The sequence below is a fragment of the Osmia lignaria genome, chromosome 4 (assembly GCF_051020975.1).
Source record: "Osmia lignaria lignaria isolate PbOS001 chromosome 4, iyOsmLign1, whole genome shotgun sequence".
In the NCBI taxonomy this organism is placed as follows: domain Eukaryota; kingdom Metazoa; phylum Arthropoda; class Insecta; order Hymenoptera; family Megachilidae; genus Osmia; species Osmia lignaria.
Genome location: NC_135035.1, coordinates 4357078 through 4381907, shown reverse-complemented (window position 1 = coordinate 4381907; position 24830 = coordinate 4357078). Strand labels below are relative to the sequence as shown.

Below are 24830 nucleotides of genomic sequence, written 5' to 3'. Positions count from 1 at the left end.
ATGTAGTATTCACAAACTATTAACACTGGAATTATCAAAGAGGTCAAAATGACTAATTTCCAGTTTCTTATTTTAAATTATATTATACCTTATTTATCGAGGTATTTTTGTTGAAATGGATATATTATGTCTTATCTTTTATCTATTTAGTAATCTACATTATTTTCAACTTAAAAATAAGTGTGCATCAAACGTCGATAGTTCTAGTGTTAACTCACTATAGGTAAAGGAACTGTAGGATCTTCGTAAAAGTTGCTGTACATAACACTTGAATCTCAACTGATACATGAGCAACAAACCGTGTCACGTCATCTGAAAATCAGACGTTATAATCAAGGTCTCATGTGATTGGTAATAATAACTTGCTGTTACCTCAAGAAGGGGAAGTTATACAAGTGTTGATATAACTTATACTGGTGAAATTAATTCTGGATACTTTGAATAAAAATATTCTTTATTTCATATTTGTGCAGATTCGAACCTACGAAAACCCTAGCAGCGGTTTAGCAGTCAGGCGCCTGAACCGCTGGACCACCGACACCGTTGAAAAACCTTTTGATTTTTTGAGATATAACTCACATAAAGTACTTTCAATAATTCTAGTTTATTTAGTTTTTTAAATTCTTATTCCGTTTCACTGTACGTAAAAACATTGAACATTGTATAACACATTTACGTGATAAAGAACAGACGAAGTACCAGTAAGTACAAGTAACTCTGACACGCAAAAGACAGCGAAAAATTCGGTTTTTAATTTTTTTAACTATGGCGCACCTGACCAAAAATTCTCAAACAAATTGAGAATAATAGTATCAATAATATACACTTATAAAAAAAATATGAATCCTGATCTGCGACTCCTTCCATACAAAATCGCCATTTATCCGAATTTTGTGGGGTATTTGATTATTTACAGCTCGGGTTTTCAATCTAAAAATCTGCAAAGCTAGTATAATATGTGCCTCATGAATAGAAATATCTCAGATTTTTTTCAGAATTTTTCATGCACAAATATAAGAGAAATTGACCAAAACGTGTGTTTTTGATTTTTGCCCATTACAGGATTGCCTCGAAATAAGCAAGTGGTCTCTGCTTCGAAATAAGCAACTCGCTATCCCGTCTTCTTTGTTTGAAATCGCCCGCAAAGTGAGAGTGTTCCGATTAACCGGAATATCGAATGGGTAGGATATGAGGTGGAATTGGTGTCACCGGTAATAAATAAATTGTACACAAAAATTATGTTAGAAGAACAAAAGAAAATAAATGTATTTATTTGATTGAAAATTAAATGCCTCTACTCTACGGGTACCGGCTGTAAAAAACCCCAGTCGAAAGTGGGGAAAAAGCCTGATCCCAATAAAAGAAAATTAAATCAAATTGAATGCCTGAAAATGAGAAAACTACAAATAATGCAATGTAGAACTTACGAAAACTAGAGATACATAAACGAATTTGAATGATCATTCAATGCTTAAAAATAGCGCACGCAGAGAGATCTCTCTTACCTAAATCTTAATGGAATGGCGCCTCGCCGCCGTCACCGCAGATCGCCGTGGTCCTCGCGAAAAGAAACTTCCTGATCACAGGAAGGGTCGCGCAATCGGGGACAGAGTGACCGTAAACACGCGTCACTCTCTGCACGGCTAGCCAGGTGAACAGAACCAGCCGATCGCCGCACTGTGCCGTACCAATCACTGCACACAGTTGGCCGTCTGACTCTCCCACAAGATCGCCGGGCCGTGTAGAACACACGACAGTACGTAGTGCTTCAGAACAGAGGACGCACGCACAATCGCACTCGCCACACGTTTAAAGTCTGATTAAAATCAAAACTGTGGCACAAATCGTAATTCAAAAAACACAACAAAACGTTCCAATTGCACAGAGTACCGATCACGGTCTCAATGCCTGGGCCCAGCCCCGGGCCATACATCGCCACCACCGATCCGTCGCTCGCGCCTGCGCCTTGCTGCGTGACAGCGACCCCGCATGCACCCCCGCGCAGCGCCAAATATAAATCTAACCCCTCGAGCTCAACATGCAAAAGCCACACATGCTCGACATGCTAGATAGGCAACATGCTGAACATGCAAAAACACTGTGAAACGCGAACAGAGAGGTACGAGAAATGAGTGTGAGGTCCATGAATGCGGGAAGCCAATGGTTAGGGTAATAAACGCTTGACTGAGCAGTGACATCGGTCAGTAAAAGAAGGATGGAATATATATACAGTCGAATAGCATACCTGTTTCGAAATAAGCAACTGTTCGGTCCCGAGCCACTTGATTATTTCGAGGCAATCCTGTACCCCCCCCCCCCCCCCCCCCCCCCCAGATACAGGGCTGAAACTTGACACAGATTGTTTTTTTTTGACAAGCTATCGAATGAGCCATTACGAGTCGAATTTGGTTTGGGGGCACTTTTGGCCATCGTATCCGGGTATACGGGGTGTCCCCGCTAAAGTGTGACAGGCGTTTTATTTCGTAACTATTGATGATATGAAAAATTGTATATATGGAAATTGCACGGTTCAATGAAGCCTATGTCTTGGTGTGAACGAAAATTTATTTACATTATTAGTTTAAAAGATATGATGGTCAAGTTTTATTTTATAAATGGAACCATATATTTTTTTTCAGATCATGTAATAGTGCTTCTCAAGACGAATTCATTAAGCTATAATGTATACACTCGATTTTAATTAGTTTTCAGGATATAACGTTTACAAATTTCCCGATTTTCAGTAGATACCTCTCGGTTTGAGTGGCAAGTCGAAAAAGCAGCCCTATTGTTACGGCAAGTGCCACAGCGGGGGTCTACGCTAGAAACGGCAGACCCAAAGAATAAGAAACCGCAACAATAGGGCCGCTTTTACGACTTACCACTCAAACCGAGTCGTATCTACTGAAAATCGGGAAATTTGTAAACGTTATATCTTGAAAACTGATTAAAATCGAGTGTATACATTATAGCTTAATGAATTCGTCTTGAGAAGTACTATTACATGATCTGAAAAAAATAGATGATTCCATTTAAAAAACAAAACTTGACCATCATATCTCTTAAACTAATAATGCAAAAGATTTTTCACTTCGGCCAAAACATAGACCCCCTTTTCTCATGCAATTTCCATATCAACAATTTTTTGTATCATTAATAGTTACGGAATAAGAGCTCTGTATCCGTTTAAGTGAGACACCCTGTATGTATATCTCTTATTAAACGCGAAAGGTTTCATCGCGATCGGTACATTCCGTGCAAAGTAACACCAAGAAATAGGGTTTTTGTTATAACAATAGTTATAACAATAATAAATTGCATACATTTTTGCAAGTGAAATATCGCGGAAATATCTCCTATTAGGTGTGAAAGGTTTCATTTATTGCAATCGGTACATTCCTTGCAGAGTATACATGTATAGAAACAGTAGAGAATCGGCGCCTGCATGCTGATTCATACAACAGGTAGAGACACGTAGGCATATGTAGAATTCAATGTAGTAGTAACAATAGTTTTTCACGAATATCTCGGAAACTAAAGCTTTCAGTTAATTATACATAATGAAAAAGTTCTTCGGCATCATGTCCCCGACAACATATTAAAGGGTCATTGAAATCATCCATGTTGAGATTAGAAACTTCCGGTTTTTTGCCATAATAATCCTTGATAATGAAAAAATGCAAAATGTTTTTTAACGGGACCAATTGGGAGACATACTCTACAAGATGCAAAAGGTTTCGTTCCGATTAGTCCATCCGTCTCGGAGTAATCGGCGAAAATACACAAAATAAAAAAATATATACTGATCGAATTGAGTAACCTCCTCCTTTTCGAAGTCGGATAAAAAAATTACAAATAGTTTTCTAAATAATGAGCATAGTCATATTTAATGTTTCATAATATTTTGAAAAAGGTATCTCCATTGTTTCTGTAAATTCTTGTAAATACATAATATTTATTTACAAATTGACAATATTTCAACAATGTTAACAATATCTCGATTGTATAAAGTTACAACCTGTTGTAAATACTAACTTTCTAGCTTCGTTATTTTGATATACAGTCCATTTTTCGGGCACATTATAAATGCAATAGGGTCAAATTCATAAGGAATTTCAGTTTTCTCTGAAATATCGCATTTAAACTTACGAAGAATAGTTATTATGCCAATTTTTGATTGGTAAATTGCAAATCGTGTACCTGAAATAGAAAATACAAAGTAATAACATCAAAAATAAACAATCGAAGTACTTTTTAATCAATTATTGACTCTCTTAAAGTTCAATGATAATTATATGTAGAACAAGCTTTCTATCATTTCTTAACACAAAATAGCTGGTTGTTACTTACAAAAAATAATGGATTAGAATAAAAGTCATTTATTGTTTTCTTTCAGATTTCGATTAGGATATTTCATTGTAACGACTGCTTCTAATTTTATGAACATATAGTACGATGTTAATTCAACAAATTGCAGTAAAAAGTACTATAGTGTAGTAGACTATCGTTATGTTGCCGGCGAGGAAACAGTAGGGGTGGAAAATCTGTCAAGCTTCTAAGCTATCATTTGAAGGAGGGAGGGAGAGAGGATAGAAATGTATCATTTTCATAAACTATGATGGTGGAAAAAGATAGCGCTAGTATGCTGTACAATTCATGTGACCGTCAAGTCGCTCACGTGGCAATAAACCGCGAGTCTATTGTTCCGCACCGAGGAACACGTTTTACGAGGATTTTGAAAGTCATTTATGGCGGATTTATGACGGTTCGCGACGGAAAGCTATTTTTGAACAAACTTTCTAATATTGCCGGCAATAGTCGTTTACCTTTTTCGTACAATGGATTTAGAGTTTTAATTTTCACTTCGTTCTCAATAGCTAAAATCATGTCATAAATTGGGTTTTCCTGAAGGGTAATTCGACAGCGGTCGACTAGCGGTACCTGACCTTCGAGGGTCAACCTGGATGGAAAAACCCCGGCGTCACCGAACTTTCGAAGTCCTCGCGGACCTCAAGTGTCACCCCACCCTCTTCTAGACAAAATCGCGTCAAGGGTGCAAGGAAGGGCGGATGCGTGTTTCCCTGAGACGGGAAAAATCAACTTCGATGAAAAACGACGACGGAGCGACACTTACATTTTTACGCTTCGACGAGCAACAACGTAATTTCCACACGCTACAATCGGTCAAACGTTCGTGATTTAGAAATATTAATTATTATTTCAAAATTAGTTTGGCGAAACAACACGCGTCGCGAAAGACTGTGAGCCATTGAGGCTGTTTTGAAATTTACAACCTCAGAAGGACGAGAAGCCCGACAATCGTTCGCAATGTAGGGACGAACATAGCTCGGTTCGTCACCACTACTGTACAATTTGTGGCTTAAAAACATACATGTACTTACAATAAGTACTGAGCATGGTAGGCTTGCCCAGAAAAAAGTGCTATACTTCCACCGCGTAGGCTTTTCTGCGTTTATGGGTACTTCTTCGATATGTACTATAGGGAGATGAGAAGTTGACGAGGTTAAGGAATGCGTGTACGATTGGTCATGGTCGATAAGTCACTCCTCACGCACATGCATTCTAGATCGTCACGCGCTATTGGCCGATGCGGTCACACATATTAAGGGGGTAGACACGGGTAATGCAGCGAGGTGACATTACCGGCAAAAACGGGCCTATTAATGGGTTTACGGGAATCGGTTATTTGTCCTTATATGAGAACACATAGGGCTGGGTAAGGGCTCATTCGAAAGAGGAAGGTACAATGCAGGGCGGTCAACTCATGGTTTAACGAGATTATGTGCATATTTAATAATATCAGTGTCAAAAGTAGAAGAAAAAATCGACAACATGCAGTTGCAAATTGGAAGCATTTTTAGGCCACTAAAAGAGTTTTGTGACTCAAACGGTGAGTTGACCGCCCTGCATTGAACCTTCCTCTTTCGAATGAGCCCTTATTCAGCTCAAGATCTTCTCGTATAAGGACGAATAACCGATTCCTGTAAAAGCATTCCCAAAGACGAGTTCCGCCATTATCTGGATACTACAGAGCAAGTCACGTGACAAATTTAGTTCAGCTAGTAGTTATAAGGTGGCGTCTAAGTAGAAAGGCTGCCGATTTGGAATCGTAGTCAGAATCAAGCGTTAGCTTGATTACGTCACTCGAACTGTGCTACGAAGGCAAGCGAAAAAGGCAACATCGCCCGAACGCTGAGTGAGACGCACTACAGTCATGCTGTCCTTCTCTGATTCTGAATGTTGAGATTGTCCCCTTTCGCTAAGATATGACTGCCGCCCGCCTGGATTTTCCACAGCGCCCCATAACAAACCTCACCCCATTCAAACTATATCGTGTTTGGTGTCATTTTAATCAGAAAAATTTCACCAATGCGCTAGTAAAAGTTTCAGTAAAAAAAAGTCAAAAATAAAAAAGTTTTATAATTGAATTAGTATTAGTTACACCGATACGTTTCGGCTCTTTCCTTTGATCATTAGACCGCTCTCTCTCTCCTTCACTGTCTGTCCCTTTCTACGTTCACGCTTGGCTGGTCGTCGCATCTAATTCGAGATTTGACATCTCGGCTGAATATATGCGAGGTCCCTCCATTTATTAGTTCTAATAGTACCATACTTAGTACTTTTTTATGCAGAATGTTTCAAGGAGTTGACACAAGTAAAAATTGATGCAATTCCATTTAAATAAAAAGTGGATTTGCATTTTTGAGTGCATCGTTGCATTCACGGAGAAGATGACATCACAGAAAAATAGACATTATCATACCATTGAACTTTTACATAAACAGCTTTTTCCTATCTCTTATCAAATTCAAGATATAACCCGTCAGAAATTGCATGACGTATCCTGTATATTTTTATTAATTAAGAAACATTTATTTAAAGAAGTTAATAACTTTTTCTAAAAAGTTTCTCAGATTGCACGTTCCTTCGGTTCTTCAGAGTAGGCATATATTTTTCAGCAGCGAGGGGTGCTACGGTGCGCTATATAAAATCCACGCGTTCAGTCAGTCAGAATTTATCGGAGCGGGACAATTCTATCATTTAGGTTGAAAGAAGGATAGCATGATCACCCTACATCTCACTCTAACCACGCGCCAATGTTTCGCTTTCGTTCTTCAGGCGGATCGTCGCGATGCCTCTGGCGAGATGAGCGTTTGAATGTGTTTGTAAAAATGCTTGAGGCGCTGTTGCCTTCCTAGATCGTGTTGCGCGCACGCTAGCTGAGAATTAAACCTTTCAAGTTCGTACCAGACCACGCAAGTGGCTCCACTAGGCCCAACGAAAAAACTGCTGTAATACCGACGTCCCGAATCGGAGAGGTCACGTGCCGTGTCTACCCCCTTAATTGCATCGCCTGACAAAGACGCTTCGAGACAAAGTGAGATGATACGACGTCTGCGTTTCGGTGAATTTTATCTACAATAGTACTGCCTTCCTCGGAAATACGGAATTGCTACGCCTATGTGAGAGCGTGCTACTAAAGTCGAATGGTATGGATTACGCGAGGATAAAATGTTGGGACTGGGTGGAGCGTGCGAAATACTCCCTTTGCCCCTGTGCCATTCCGCCCGTCAACTTCTCATCTTTGCATGGTACTTTGTCCACTGATTTCTTCCTACCCCTATGTATATCGCATCCGACACCCATGTTCTCTTCATTGGAGTGAGTCACGCAACACGCGACGCGGCTTCTTTGATGAGAGTTCAGTTTATAATAAAGCAATACATATAAGTTTCTTAATTTTACTTTTTTTACCCATAAATTTGTTTAACATATTGTTGATACCTTTTTGGTTAAAATAAGACCAAACACATTATAATTTGGATCATATTTACTTACTTTATGTACAAGGGAACACCCCCAAACTATGCAATGTTTGGTCTCATTTTAATCAAATGAATTGTACCAATATGTTAAAACAATTTGCATGCAGAAAAATTTAGAAATAGGAAAGTTAAACTATTGTTAATCTGTTAGCTGTTACGGTTTTTATGTCGCGAGGCTCGAGAAATACAGTAAAAGCTGGATATATGCAACGAAAGATTGGCTGGATATATGCAACATCGCTATCCCCTCCACTTGGGGGGATCCCCCTAAGCGAACCGAGACGCTCGACGAGGAAGCCGTGTAATCGATCCGAACCGTTATATCGGTGTGACTAATACTAATTCAACGATAAAACTTTTTTATTTTTAACTTTTTCTTAATGAAACTTTTACTAACGCATTTGTGAGATTTTTCTGATTAAAATGATACCAAACATAAGGCAGGCCGTATACCAAAGATGCATCAAACACGCGACATGCAACATGCAAGACGTCGCATGTTGTGTACGAACGTAGAATAGGTATCGCGGCTGAATACAAACGATGTGTACGGACGCAGAATCGACACTTCGACTGGATATATGCAACATTAAATGCCCAGAATCGACACCTCGGCTGGATATATGAAACATTAAATGCCCAGAATCAACACCTCGGCTGGATATATGCAACATTAAATGCCCAGAATCGACACCTCGGCTGGATATATGCAACGTTTGGGTTCCAATGTTTGTTGCATATATCCAGTTTTTACTGTAGTATCTGTTCTACCCGTATTGTCCATTTTCGCTTCTCAGCTTACAGACAACGTCAGATGCATTACTGTACTATTAAAAATTCAAGTGGCCACTTTAGCTACAGTGGCGACTCTAGATCAGCTACACCATTTACGCATGAAGTTCAAGTTTATTTCATTATTCACATTATCTTAATATACAGGGTGTTACCTGTAACGTTAGTCACGAATTTTCACCCACTTGCAGCCATCTGACAAAAAAAAGTTTACAACAAGAGTTGCAGGGTATGAAGTGCATAATAGATATCAGTAAAACAAATTTCGAAAACAGTTTGTTTTCATGGCGAAGTCAAGGTCACCTTGGGTTTTATAAATAGGACCGTATATTTTTTTTGTTTACCATATTTAGAGAACATCGAGACCAATTCAAAACACATATTACATGATATTTTTACTAACATATTACTTGATTTACAGAAGTGGAAATGTGAAATATTTAGCTTTTCGTCGTATTTGACTTTGACAGTGTAAACATTATTTGACCCCGAAGAGATTGCTGAATCTCTTGTTCTAAATTTTTTTTGTCAGGTGGCTACAAGTGGGTGAAAAATCGTGAGTAACGTTACAGGTAACACCCTGTATACTAAATTTTATGACATTTAACAATAAAAGATCATACTATTTGTTTTTAAATCACTTTTGGTATTAATATCGCCAAAATTAAGATTTTAAGAATTCCTGTTTGCTCTATAACGCCATTTTCCCTAGAGAAGCCTACTCTGCTCGATACTCTATAACTTTTGAAACATGATACTATTAATGAATATCATTTTTTGCAGATACTATGTCATCTATCACGAGCTTATAATTAAATTATTCATTTATACGTACCGATGCAGTTTCTTGGGCCATTACCAAAGGGTATGTAGTGCATGGGGTGCCTGACTTTCACTGCGTCTTCTGAGAATCTTTCTGGGTCAAATTTGTCTGGATGTGGGTAAATTTCCGGATCTCTGTGAATTGAAAATAGAGGTATCCATACCTTGGCGTCCTTAAGGACTGTCAACTTCGGGTTTTCGAACGTGTAATTTTTCGTTGCCTTTCTGCTTATAAATACCAGTGGCGGATATTTCCTTAAAGTTTCTGTAAACAAATCAAGAAACAATCTACTAAAAAATAGTGAATATAATCCTGCAATAATTCTTTTTTGAGTGATTTCGAAAAAGGAGGAGGTTATTCAATTCCATCAGTATACATATTCATTTTTTTTTGTAATGTATGTTCGTCAATTACTCCGAGATGGATGGACCAATCGGAATGAAGCCTTTTGCATCTTATAAAGTATGTCCCCTGATTAGCCCTCTAAAAAAGAAATTTTGCATTTTCTCATTCCTGACGATTTTTATTGCAAAAAACGTACTATTTCATGTACGTTCGGCGTATGTTCACCGATTACCTACTCCGAGATGGATGAACCAATCGAAATGAAATCTTTTTAACCGACTTCGAAAAAGGAGGGGGTTACTCAATTCGATCAGTATATTTTTAATCGACTTCGAAAAAGGAGGAGGTTACTCAATTCAATCAGTATCTATATATATATATATATTTTTTTTTTTATGTATGTTCGTTGATTACTCCGAGACGAATGGACAAATCGGAACCAAACCTTTTGCATCTTGTAGAGTGTCTTCCGATTGGTCCCGTTAAAAAATCATTTAGCATCTTATCATTCCTGATGATTTTTATTGCAAAAAACGTACTATTTCATATACGTTCGGCGTATGTTCACCAATTACTCCGAGACGGATGGACCAATCGAAACGAAAATTTTTGTATCTTGTAGAGTATTTCTCCCAATTGGTCCCGCAAAAGAATATTTTGCATTTTTTCATTTCTAACGACTTTTATCGCAAAAAACGTACTGCTTCATTTATATTTTTCGGCGTTCGCTCTACAAGGAATGTATCGATCGCGATGAAACCTTTCACATTTAGTAGGAGATATATCAGAGATGATCCCACTTGCAAAAATTTATGGAGTGTGTTGTTTATTAACCATCTAAATTCGGTCAATTTTTTTCGGTTTATGGTTATTAGCTAAGCAATAAAAAGGCAAAATCATTTTACGCTATCCTACAAATACTACACGTTCCACTAAAAAGTGTGAAATAATTTCTGTTCCGTTTATATCAATGCTCCACAGCTATTAATAAAACCTATTTAATCATTAAATAGTATATACGATGCTGCCAATAACGATTTGATCGCGAACTTGGTAATTAATAAGTCGTAAGAGAAAATGCGGAACGTTATAAGTACGGCTGAAAACATTTGTAATTGTAACGATTTTATCAGAAATTGGCAACACTTCTGATGTACATGCAGATAATCCGCAATAGGTCTGTTGATTCCCGTTGAATATTGTTTACGTGAAATTATTAAATGGGTCATTTGTCATAGGTTGCCGACGCCAGTGCTAGGATCTTCCTAGTAGAAGAAAAGTTTTTAATTTTGCGCCGCATCCGAAAAGGTTGAAATGTATTTAGTATACTATTTAACGATTAATTAGGTTTTATTAATAGCTGTGGAGCATTGATAAAAATGAAATAGAAATTATTTTAAACTTTTGAGCGCATTTTGAAGTCTGTTGTATTTTTTGTTAAAAGTTATTTTATTATATTTCTATTTCTGTTGAAGTGTAAAATATTCTACAGTCAAATAGTGTGCAAGTTGTTTTTCAATTGAAATAAAATAGTACTTACCTCGAAAAACTTTATCCAGGTACTTCATTTGTTTGACAGTTTCGTAATTCCATTCCCCGTTGTTTTTCGCGTCGAATTCTTTAATTTCTTCTCGTAATTTATCCTGTATCTCTTGGTTTTGAGCCAATTCATAAATGGCATTGGCTATCGTTGTCGATGAAGTTTCGAAGCCAGCTGCGAAGAACACAAACGCTTGTGCAGCTAGTAAAGTATCCGTCAATTCTAAAGAAAGAAGGAATAATACAGTGTATGATACTTAAAGAAAATCACGTCGAATTATAGTAACATGAAGTCAAATCAGTCGTACATGTAGTTCGATCAAAATATTACTATAGGAAAACATTGATCATCAAACCCTAATTAATACTGTCCAATAAATTTTAGTTGTTTTTATATTTCGCAATCTTTAATAAGAATTCGAATCTTGAAACTATTTGGAGAGTTGGAACCATAAATTTTATGTAAATGTGCTATAAAAAATGAATTTTATCAGAATGTAATAGTCTCGATAATTTCAGGATAGTCTGTGTGAAACGCTTATCAGATATCCTCATTAACTCAACCAGCAATTTTTTGAGGTGCAACATTGGAAATTTTGAATTTCTGAAATTTCGAAATTTTGGATTTTTATAATTTTAAAATGCTAGAGCGTGAGAGGCCACTCTACATATTTTGGAGAGAAACCAATTCACATTTTAGTGGTAGGGGTAAGCTCATCCCGTCCCCTATTTACTTACACCAGTCGATATCGCTAAATTAAAATAGGTGTTGAACAGTATAATTTAATCACTATACTTTAATTACTGATCCAAGAGAATTTGAAACATTAAAACTTACGGATACCGTTGACTCTTTCAGGATGTTTCTGCAGCTCCAAAAGTGTATTTATAAAATCTGATCTGACTATATTGTTGTGCTTCCTATACTCCATCGTACTTATAGTGATTCTCTCAATGAATGCCATTGCTTTATTCTTAGGAAGTACATAACCAAGTAAATCATATAACTGTGGCATCCATTCTTTCATTTTGACTTTCAGAAATGTTGTAAGGTTAGTAGCGAAGATTTCTCTGCCCCTTTTGCGGAATTCACTTTCACTTTCCGACATCGAGTTCATTTCAATTCCAAATGCACAGCTACCGATCACGTCAGTCGTGTATTGGGCTGTTACTTCTCGGATTTCGATGGGTTCTCCTTTCTGTATTAAAGTATCCATATATTTTTCCAAATGTTTAGCGCAATCAAGAATCAGGGAAAAGATTCCTTTGAGTTTGCCAGATGTAAATACTGGAGAGAGTTGAGTTCTTAGCGGACGCCATCTTTCGACCTCCAGACCAAAGAGGTGCTGAGATAACGGTTCTGCCTATATTCATTAAATAATTTGATTTATTATTCACATGGTAGAATATTATGTCAATGTACAGTGTCGAGCAAAGTAGGTTTCCCTAAGGAAAATGTTTATGTCCCAAGGTCTCCCCTTCCCTCTCTGTAGACTTCATGGGTTCGCGACTTTCTGACCCTCCTCGTAGGCCTTTCTTTCCTCAGGTTTCTTGTCCTTTCCGGAGGTTTCCTCTTCCTTGGAATCCTCTCCGTCCTCGGAGACGAAATTGGAATATCAACTTCCGAAGCGAGTGTTCCGCTTTCGAACAGCTAACAGCTGAGCAGATCCTGGGTCAGTGTCCGGACAAAGAGGACACTAGAGAATAGGCCAACTGTTCAGCTATCAACTGTTCGAAAGCTAAACACGCGTTTCAGAATTTGATATTCCAATTTTCAATTCCTTATACAGTAAAACCTGGATAAATGCAACGAAAGAATGCTTGGATAAGTGCAACATCGCTATCCCCTCCACTTGGGGGGATCCCCCTAGACGAACCGAGCCGCTCGACGAGAAAACCGTGTAATATGATCCGACCGTAATATCGGTGTGACTAATACTAATTGAACGATAAAACTTTTTTATTTTTAACTTTTTCTTAATGAAACTTTTACTAACGCATTTGTGAGATTTTTCTGATTAAAATGACACCAAACATGATATAGTTTGAATTATATTTATAAACAATAGTAATAGAATAAACAACATAGAATTGACACCACGACTGAATATAAATGATGTCGGCTGAATACAAAAGATGTGTACGGACACAGAATCGGCATGTCGGCTGAATACAAAACATGTGTACGGACGCAGGATCGATACCTCGCTTGGATAAATGCAACATTAAATACCCAGAATCGACACCTCGCTTGGATAAATGCAACATTAAATGCCCAGAATCGACACCTCGCTTGGATAAATGCAACATTAAATGCCCAGAATCGCCACCTTGCCTGGATAAATGAAACCTTTGAAACCAGAGCCGACACCGCGACTGGTTTTGATTTCGATCTCTGTTGCTTTTCGCCAACCTTTAACATCAATTTTAGCAAGTAATTATAATTGAAACTATATCGTGTTTGGTACCATTTTAATCAGAAAAATTTCACCAATGCGTTAGTAAAAGTTTCAATAAAAAAAAGTCAAAAATAAAAAAGTTTTATAGTTGAATTAGTATTAGTCACACCGATACGTTTCGGCTCTTTCCTTTCATCATCGGACCTCTCTCTTTCCGCCACTGTCTGTCCCTTCCTACGTTCGCGCTTGGCTGGTTGTCGCGTGTAACTCGAGATTCGACACCTCGCTTGGATAAATGCAACCACTGGGTCCCAATCTTGGTTGCATTTATCCAGGTTTTACTGTATCTCGAAAACGAAGTCGCAGATTGTACCGACGTGCTGTCGCCGCCTTATTCATGACCATAGTTTGATCGTAATCGGTAGCTAACACTCTGGCGGTGCAGCCCGCGCTCTACGTGTGCTCTAATTGGCCAGTGTTTTTCGTTAATAATTCAAAAATTTAGCCTTAACCAACATCTTGGCAGAGTTTATTGTGAATCCGGCCGTCCGAAGACAAGCGCGGATATGCCACCTCACCCGATCGGGTATATGCAACTTAACCATCCACTCCCCAGCAACCACCACCACCCAGGTCACGGCGATTGGAAGAACTGTCAAACTCATATTTTTCAAATCATCGTTATCGGGTACGGAAGATCCAACACTTGACTCTTTGTCGGCGTAAGGAATTTTGATCTAGGACGCGTCTACTTTATCAAGCTTACCTGAGTGGTAACAATTCACCAACCAGGCGCTTAACGTCCACAACATCTTGGCAAAGGAAAAAAAAAAAAAAAATTATTCAGAGCCACCTCAGCGATCACTCTTTCACGGGATTAACATTCTTTCTAGGACACACTGTACAGATTTGCGACCGCCTTTTGCCATTTGCGTATAAACGTTTACACGGGAAAATTTGAACTAATATTTACTTTGTTTTTCGTACTTTTCAGTTACATACTAAATTTTGTAACATTTAATTATGTTATTTTTTTTTTTCTAAATCACTTTTAATGTTAATATCGTCAAAATCAAAGTATCAAGAATTTCTGCTTCTCCTGTAACACCATTTTCCCCAGGGAAGCTTACTATGCTCGATATTGCGCAAGTCACTGCTGATGTTTTGAAACTGAATAATCATTACATAAATAAAACATTTAGAACAAAAGGGGTGCAAGAGACATTTTTTGGAAATTTTGGGATTAAGAACAAGAATGGTTAGTTAAAATGTTAAATAAAATATTATAATTTAAAAAAAAGCAGTTTCATCGCTTTAATTATAAGTGTCTCCAACATAATAATGTTATTCTGTATTCTAATAATGTTATTCTAATACCATTATTCTAGATTCCAATAGATCTTACAGTATTGGAAATTGAGCTATAAGGTTTGTATTTATGTAGATCAATTAATGATCTGAATCATTCATTACAAAATAAATTTATTGTATAAATAATAATAAGTTGTAAATCATTCATGGTTACGTTATATTAGAAGTCATTAAATCATTAAAGATGATGGAAAATATTTCGATTAAATACAATTATATTATATATAGTAACAATTTGACATAAATGATTTTAATTTAAAAAAAATAAAGAAAACTTTAAAAAATTTTCTCGAAAATATAACAAATATAATAATAGAGGGGTTACGTGACGATAGTTATAGAGACAGTACGTGTCGGAGAGAAGTGCAACGAAAATCATCCAATTCCGAAGGAAAATCTTAACGGACAGTGGTGCAAAAACAACCGCTGGAAAGAGAAAATACCATTAAAAAGGTACATAGAAATAAGTTACTTAAAGAAAATGAAACTGACGAAAGAGGTATGAGGTTAGATTGACTAATGAGCTACGTGGAAAAAGTCGATTTTGCAGATTAATAAAGTACGTGGAATAATACGTCGATAACCGTAGATCGATTAGCTGATAAACTGATAAGATAAAGAAAAACGAAGGTAACGACATCTAGAGGTAGACGAGTGCGGCCGCATCTACAATCTGACGCAGCCACGCAGTGAAGCCAGTGACTATAGATAGTAGAAGATTGGACATGATTTGTTCTCAAAGGCTCGTGAATTTGTGCCTCGAGAACGGGCGCCATCTGCTTTAATCCTAATATAAAAATGTGAAACACTTCGCAATACAACAGTCTAATACGCGTTGACGGTAACAGAAGATTACTTCGAAACCCAGGATTGTACCCCTTTGCTTACAGCCTTCAGCTTAGCGTTGCCATATCTCAGTAAATAAAGAAAGAGAATACGCACAACGAGATAAAATGAGATACATACATGTCAAAGGTATGCCGCAAGATATCTTACTTTGTCGAGCTATGCTCGAGTTAATTCCTAGAAAAAGAACGTTATCTTGCAAACGAGAATTCAACTGCTGGCTCCTAATAAAGCATTACGAATGAGCATGTGCTATCGTGTGTTCACTTGCCAATACTGAAATATTACGACATAGTAATGAATTAAAGTGAAACATCGTATATGTCATATAAAAAAATGTTATAATGTGATCATCTGATATACTATCATCAAATGGTTTCAATAATTTTTTAATATGTTCTAAATCACTTTTTCCTTATACATAATTTACGAACAGTCCTAGAAATTGAATAAAAATATTATCAATGTAAAAAAATTAATGTCTACAGAGGGATTTGAGAACCTGCTACAAAACCGTTACACTGCCTTAGTACTCTGATACATTGCTTCAGGACTACTAAGACTAGATTACCTAACCTAACCCTAACTTAAACCTAACCCTAACCTAACCCTAACCTAACCTAACTAGAAATCTGAAATATAAATCAAATTTGTTTAATTAAAGAAGTTAACCAAAATTTGTTGAAAATGAATTTTATAAGGGACACCCTAAATTTCTAAATTTCATGTAGATCAGTGACCAGGGACATTCGGAACTATAGCCATTCATAGAACTCCAAAAATATGCTTAAATAAAAAATAACTTTTTATGATTTGACCAAACACATTTCGGCAGTGAACTGAGGATGCGATGAATTGACGCGGCGGTGAATTGCTGACGGTGAATTGACGCGGCGGTGAATTGTTGGCGGTGAATTGCGGGCGATGAATTTTCCGGATCCCCTCTTCATACTGGGGGGACACCAGCCCCAAAAATGACCACCCTTCGGTAACAAAGGCATGTCCAGTCTTCTACTATCTATAGCACCGACGAGATACTGTTAAAGACTGTCAACCCCTGTGTTAAAGTTCGGCACGCCAAGTGGGCCCAGTGGACCTGGGGTACGATCGGTAAATAGGAATGATGGATAATGTAGAATAGTGATATTACCCATTGTACTGCCGAAAAAAACTGTTATACCACCAACGAGATGATTTAGCTTTGCCGCAGTACAATAATTATCTCGTCGGTGCTGCTTAGAAAACAATTATATTGTTTCTTATTATTATTAATCTTATTGTAATAATCGATACTACATAAATATATGAAAAATAAAAATATTTGGTACGTAACATTCTGAAAAAAATAGAAGAATTGAATAAAAAATAATTCGAAAATTAGTTATATTTATAAAATAATGATTCTTAGACCAAAAATATCATTTAACTGTTAACAGAGATTCGTCTCTTAGCAGACTGTTAACAGGTGGGCATTTTTACCTTTTTCACAGGTAGCGGAAGTAGGCATTTTTAACAGAGAATGACATACTAGTATTCCCTTATTCTGCCATATGGTGAACAGAGTCGAACGTCCCAAACGTTTAAAAGCTTGCGTCCTTGCAAACCCGCGCTGACACTGACGCACTCAAGGGGGCTAAGGGGCTCTAGCATCCCTCAAAGAAAAAGGAAGGAGAACAACAGAAAATTTTCCAAAATCTGTTCCTAATTCAAGTAGTGTTACTGTTTATGTAACATATTAATAACACTGTTTTTTGTATTAAAAATATTTTTATTCGTTCAACTTAGTTCCTTCCAAGAATAAATCCTGAGTGCGTCATTGTCCGCACATACCCCATCATGGCCCATCATTGACTGTCCTTTCTTTTCCAAAGTTTTATGGCAAGACTTTATAACAGAAAACAGACCCCGAATGTTCTGAAAGGTCGCAGACTGTGTCAAGCAATGGACAAATTTGTATATACTATTGTGGTAATTTTAGATATTTATTTTTTCGTGGAATACAAATCTAACACTGAAAATACCGCGACTTAGTTACTTTTACAACTTTTGCTATCAATCGCACCGTGTGTTACTCGACTCACAATCAAACATGGAATAAAGTTAAAAATAAAAGGTTTTATCGTTGAATTACTATTAGTCACACAGATATTACGGTTCGGATCATATTACACGGCTTCCTGGTCAAGCGTCTCGGTTCGCCTAGGAGGGTCCCCCAAGTGGAGAGGATAGCGATGCCGCACTTATACAGCCAATCTTTTGTTGCACTTTTCCAGCTTTTACTTACTATTAAATAAAAGATTTTATTGAAATACATTTTTCTTCTTTTCGACACCTGTTACTTATTATATTATTATGATTATTATGATTATTACATTATTATTATTATTGATTATATCCTACAGAACCTATGTAATATTTTTTATTCATTTTTGTTTCTAAATGATTTCTAAATGAAATTAGAAGAAAATAATTTTTTTTTCTAATTTTTTTTTCTATTCATTATTTTTTCTAAATGAATATTCTTTTACCTTAAACACACATACCCTAAACTTAGAACTAGAGTTCGTCATTTATTAAAAAAATAATTTCCAATGAACTAAAGAGGATTATTAAGTTACCTCCTTTAAAATATTTTACGTCTTAAAAAGTATCTCCGAAAGGTTTGTAAAACGAACTTAACTCGAATCACCAAAGAAATAATAATAGCATCGACCAGATAAAATATCATCTCATGTCTCATGATACAGTTCAGCACCGAACCTCGTCGTTGGTAAACTCACTGATTCTGGTTTTGTTTCTTACTGTGGTCGCAATATATTATAGTGGGCGTAAGAAAACGTCGAATTTTTTCGCGGCCGCGAACTCCCATAAGGATGGCAGTCTTTAACAGTATCTCGTCGGTGTCTATAGTCACTGGTGAAGCATAGGCACAAAAGCGAACACAGAGAGGTGTATAACTTGCAATTTGGCATAATTACATAGCGAAGTACAGACGTAGAAGAAAACATAGATGAGTAGAACAGAAGAGACGGAGAGCCCAAAAGATTCCGGAAAAAGAGGAAGGCCGACCTTAGTTGAACAGCTTGGGAAGTATAGGTTAAGCAGCCAAGGATCACTGCTGGACTCTTTTAAAAGGAAAAGAGAAAAAGAAGAAGCAGAAAAAGAAAGAAGAAAAGTGGAGAAAGAATTGACTGAAAATTTCCAAGAAACAGGAAGAGTAGGAAGATCACCACCGCATAAAGCTACGAAAGGAGAAGGAACAGAAAGCGAACCCAAAGATATGAAAATGGACAAGTTAGACAGATTGACCGAGCTTGTATTGACAGTGAAGAAGGACACACAAGATATTAAGATAGAAAATGAAGCCATAAATAAGGAAATAAGAGAATTAAAAGAAGAATGGAAAAGAAAGCAAGAAGCGTGGGAGCGAGAAAAGGAAGAAATACAGAAGAGAATTAAAAATCTAGAAATAAAAAGAGATAATTCGGACGAATTAATTGAAAGAATAAACCGGACAGAGCGAAAAGAGGAGGCAAGAGAAAAAAGAGAGAAACGAGACAATATCACACTGAAAGGAGAAGAACTACCAAGAGGTGAAACACCGAAAGATACAGCAGTAAAGGTAATATCAGAAAATCTGCAAGTGGAGGTGGAAATAGAGGATGCTTTCTGGACGAGGAAGGGAAAGAGAGGAAGCATTTTGATAGCAAAGCTAAGAAATTGGCAACAGAAAAAGAAGATAATGATGAAGAAGGGCAAACTGAAAGGTAAGAAGATTTACATTGATAACGATTTAACGAAAAACGAAAGAGAAACGCGGAAGGTAATCTTAGGAATTACGAAAGCGGAGAGAGAACAGGGAGCACTCGTGAAAATAGGATACAGAAAGGTAAAGATAAATGACAGGATTTTCAAATGGAAAGAAGGAGTAGGACTTGAAGAGGCAAAATTTTGGAGCCGACAGAAGATAAGATCCTAACAATAAGTAGCACTCCTTCCGCGTCTGGAAAGATGAACAGGGGAGGAGAGAGAAATTACAATAATAAAAAGAACAAGAAAAGAAAACGGAAAGTACAAACCAAGCAGCAGGTAATGAATAAGACACTGTTTTTTGGATTGTCGCAGGTCTACACAACTAGGAAACCTAGAGTAAGCAGGCTAAACTTTAGGTGAATGCCGAAGGCCCGTACAAAAGCAAGCCCGTACGTTCGGCATTATCAATCGCAGCTCAGGTCGATCATACGAGTGCAATTAAAGCAAAAAAAAGACAAAATTTGAGGAAAAACAATACTCTGATTTTTTGGTGCCCTAGTGACCAAATAAGATATTTGGAATAGTCAACATTTTTTTCTTCTTTTTCTCAACCATTTTCGCACAAAAGTTTTGTTTTAGCTGTTAACATAGCGAAAAACACATCTAAAACGGTTTTGAGATTATTTCAAAATCTAGCCATAGGAATTGAAAAATCAAGAATTTTTGCATAACTTCAAAACGTGTTCTTTCCAATGGTACCAATGATAACTGCATGGTAACGTCCAGGTCCGCGCAAATCTCTGCACAAAAAAGGTAACAACGCAAAACGGAGTCAACTGGGAGAGTAAAGCCTCAGGCCCTTAGGGCCTGAGGCAATAAAGACGAGCTATTTTGGGAATACGTGGAGACATAATGTTTCGTAGGACTAACTGAAACCTGGGTAGACGAGAAACAATGGAATGGGTTACAGAACAGATTGCCGGACAGTTTGAACTGGAAATGTCAATTGGCAAAAAAACAAGAGAACAAGGGTAGAGCGAGCGGAGGCATTATAATAGGAGTGAAGAAAAAGATAACAGAAAGAGATATGCAGGAAAAAAATTTGGACATACAAGAAAGGAAGATTGAGATACAAGGTAATATATAGAGAATAATCACGGTATACAGCAGAGATATGAAAAAGAAGAGAGAGAATATAGAAGATGCAATCGGAGATATAAAAGAAGAAAGACTTATAATCGGCGGGTATTTCAATGCAAGAATAGATTTAGAAGGATCATTTAACAATGAGGATAGGAAGGACAAAGAAACGAGAAAATCGAGAGACAAAATAAAAAACATAGAAGGAAACAGGCTAATAGAAATGGTAGAAGACAACGGATGGGAGATCATGAACGGTAATTTTGAAGGAGACGAAGAAGGTGAATATACTTTCATTGGGGGCAAAGGAAGCTCAGTAATCGATTATGTACTGATAGACCCAGCAATTAAAGAAGGCATCAAAAGTTTCAGGATAGAAGATAGGATAAAGTCATGTCATTTATCACTGAAATTGGAAATATATGGAAAAACCAGCGTAGAGAAGCAAGAAGAAGAGATATGGAAGGAGAAACGGCTTTTGACGGAGGAAGGAAAGAGTACCAGAAGGAAGTGGAATGAATTGAATTCGAAACGAAGGATCCAAATGAAATGTTGGAGGAGCTGGTACACAAGATCAACGGGTTGGTACTCGAGAAAGTCGAGAAACTTTGCGAGAAGAAGAAGGATCAACAACAGAAGAAAGAAGAAAAAGAAATAGAACAGATTAAAAACACTAATGAAATATCGAAATATATCATCCGGGAAAGGAAACGAAGAATAGGAATAACAAACAAAGTAAACATACAGGGCTGAAGGAGACACTTCATGGAATTATTAGTAGGAAAAGAACACAAAGACCAAGAAGAAGAACAGGTTAAAGGAAACGGAGGAATAGCAGAATTCAAATGAAATTATAACGGAACAAGAAGTGAAGAGGCAAATTAAAAAATTGAAAAAAAGAAAAGCAGCAGGCGAAGACTGCCTAGAAAACGGGGTTTGGATACATGGAGGAAGAAAGGTACTCACCAGAATCACAACACTGATAAACAAAGTATGGAGACGAGACGGAATGCCAAGGAGATGGAAAAGAGGCATAATTAGCCCTATATTTAAGAAGGGAAACAGGGATGACGTAAAGAAATACAGAGGGATAACGCTGCTAAATACAGCATACAAGATATATGCGATGATTCTGGAGAACAGATTAAATGCAGAACTAGAGGAGAAGAAATTCATACCAGAGACGCAAGCAGGCTTCAGAAAAGGAAGAAGCACAATGGACAACATTTTTATACTGAACAATGTGGTAAACAGAGAAATCAAAGAGAAAGGAGGAAAGCTACATGTTTTCTTCGCAGACCTAACAGCGGTTTTCGATAAAGTAAACAGAAAAAAACTGAGCAAAATTATGGAGGAAAAAGGAATAAGTAATGCTTTAAGAACGAGAATCAACGAAAGGGTATAGCAGGATAAGATGGTCAAAAGTGCCCTTGAGCCGAATTTGCTTCGCAATGCACCATTCGATAGCATATCCCAAAAAACCATGGTACACCAAGTTTCAACCCTGTACCTCAACCGGGAGGGTAGTTACAGGGTAAGAAAGAAAAAGTAGTTTTTGCCATATTTTCCCTATTTAATGACATTCAAAAAATCTGAAAAAATTCTAGAATATTCTAGCCATGTTTCTTTATGATTGTGAATTTTTTCAGATTTTTCGGTTACAAATCCTAGGCGTGAAAAATCAAAAACGCAAAAAAAAGTCGAAAAATAGAGATTTCGGGTAGAAGCTTTCGAGACACTAGATTTTTACTTTTACAGTAGTTAGATATTAGCATGACTGGTGTCCTCAATTTTTTTCAGATTTTTCATTCTGATGCGTCAAACCGAAAAAAATCAAAAACCGATATTTTCGACATATTTCGTGCGATAACATGAGAAATACTTTCAATTTTTACATTTCCTTTACACACTTAGTGCATTATGTGATTTCGAACATTTTTGCACTGGATGAAGTAAATTCTGAATGGAGAGAGTAAAGTTATTATAAATAATTGAAAATTACGCACCTTATCCTCTAAAATATTAGAAAGTTTTTCAACATTGCCGATGGGTAAGTTGGTAAGGTGTCCGACTATGGAACCGCTGGAAACTTTTTTGTCACGAGTTCGCACCCCATGAATGTACAATTCTATTTTTTGTCATAAAACAATTTTTTTTTAAAATTATTAATTACATAAGAATACACAATAATCATTTAATAACGTATGAAAATAATTTTGAAATATTTTATTATTAAGTATACATAAAAATAAGTGGTACACAACCGACTCTTTGACTATATGTACAATTAAGGTAAAATATACATATATTGCTTTCAATATCCATCATAAACCAACAACCACACAGCTTTTCAATTAACAAAATATTGGGAGCTATCCGTAATTAGAACAATACGTAATCAGAAAATCGGTAGTGCACCACTTATTTTTATGTATACTTAATAATAAAATATTTCAAAATTATTTTCATACGTTATTAAATGATTATTGTGTATTCTTATATAATTAATAATTTTAAAAAAAAATTGTTTTATGACAAAAAATAGAATTGTACATTCTTGGGGCGCGAACTCGTGACAAAAAAGTTTCCAGCGGTTCCATAGTCGGCCACCTTACCAACTTACCCATCGGCAACGTTGAAAAACATTCTAATATTTTAGAGGATAAGGTGCGTAATTTTCAATTATTTATAATAACTTTACTCTCTCCATTCAGAATTTACTTCATCCAGTGCAAAAATGTTCGAAATCACATAATGCACTAAGTGTGTAAAGGAAATGTAAAAATTGGAAGTATTTCTCATGTTATCGCACGAAATATGTCGAAAATATCGGTTTTTGATTTTTTTCGGTTTGACGCACAAGAATGAAAAATCTGAAAAAAATTGAGGACACCAGTCATGCTAATATCTAACTACTGTAAAAGTAAAAATCTAGTGTCTCGAAAGCTTCTACCCGAAATCTCTATTTTTCGACTTTTTTTTGCGTTTTTGATTTTTCACGCCTAGGATTTGCAACCGAAAAATCTGAAAAAATTCACAATCATAAAGAAACATGGCTAGAATATTCTAGAATTTTTTCAGATTTTTTGAATGCCATTAAATAGGGAAAATATGGCAAAAACTACTTTTTCTTTCTTACCCTGTAACTACCCTCCCGGTTGAGGTACAGGGTTGAAACTTGGTGTACCATGGTTTTTTGGGATATGCTATCGGATGGTGCATTGCGAAGCAAATTCGGCTCAAGGGCACTTTTGACCATCTTATCCTGCTATACCCTTTACAAAGAAACAGAGAATAGAATAAGAGTTAATGAGAAAGTATCCGAAAAGTTTTGGACAACGAAAAAATTAAGGCAAGGATGCCCAGTAAGCCCTACTTTATTCTCGCTATATACGGCGGACTTGGAAGAGAAGTTGAGAGAAGGACAAACAGGAGGAATGGTGATCGGAAAAGAGAAGATTTGGTCACATATCGTACTATTAGCAAAACACCAGCAGGAATTAAAGGAAATGATAAACAGACTGAAAAGATATTTTGAAAGAAAAGAGTTAATTCTAAACGCTGGAAAGTCGAAGATAATAATTTTCAAGAAAGGAAGAAGCGAGAAAAAAAAGGAAAAATGATAGTGGGTAGAAGAAGAATTAGAAGAAGTAAAAGATTTCAAATACCTAAGGTATCACTTCCGGAAAAACGGAGGAACGGAGATGTACTAGAGAGAAACAGCGAAAAAGGCGATGATGGTGATGAAGCAAACATGGGGAATAGGAGAAAGGAGATTCAAAAACAACTTTGAAAGAAGAATGAAGATCTATGAAAGTTTGGTGAAAAGCGTCGTGATGTATGCAGCAGAGATATGAGGGTGGAGCGAATCGGAGAGACTCGAAAAATTAACATATAAAGTACATAAAATGGGTATTAGGTTTGGACTTCAACACACCAACATACATAGTAATGGACGAAACAAAAGAGGACAAA

At 36.7% G+C, this 24830-nt stretch overlaps 1 protein-coding gene across 4 annotated transcripts in view; it reads right to left on the bottom strand.

Annotated features, from left to right (window-relative positions):
- Positions 1-2812: 2812 nt before the first annotated feature.
- The window catches only part of LOC117610886 (putative cytochrome P450 6a14), a 34042-nt gene continuing 12024 nt past the window's right edge, over positions 2813-24830 (bottom strand). Inside the window, exons 3-7 of one of the 4 annotated variants that reach the window (XM_034338726.2) lie at positions 12185-12710; positions 11348-11569; positions 9626-9726; positions 9475-9551; positions 4060-4200 (exon numbers count right to left, since the gene is read on the bottom strand). In XM_034338726.2, the coding sequence (XP_034194617.1) occupies positions 9495-9551; positions 9626-9726; positions 11348-11569; positions 12185-12710 (906 nt within the window). In that variant the 3' untranslated portion in view covers positions 4060-4200; positions 9475-9494. Of the gene's footprint in view, positions 4201-8446; positions 9381-9474; positions 9727-11347; positions 11570-12184; positions 12711-24830 lie in introns of those variants that run through there. The other 3 variants (XM_034338727.2, XM_034338723.2, XM_034338725.2) reach the window with 3 other exon arrangements.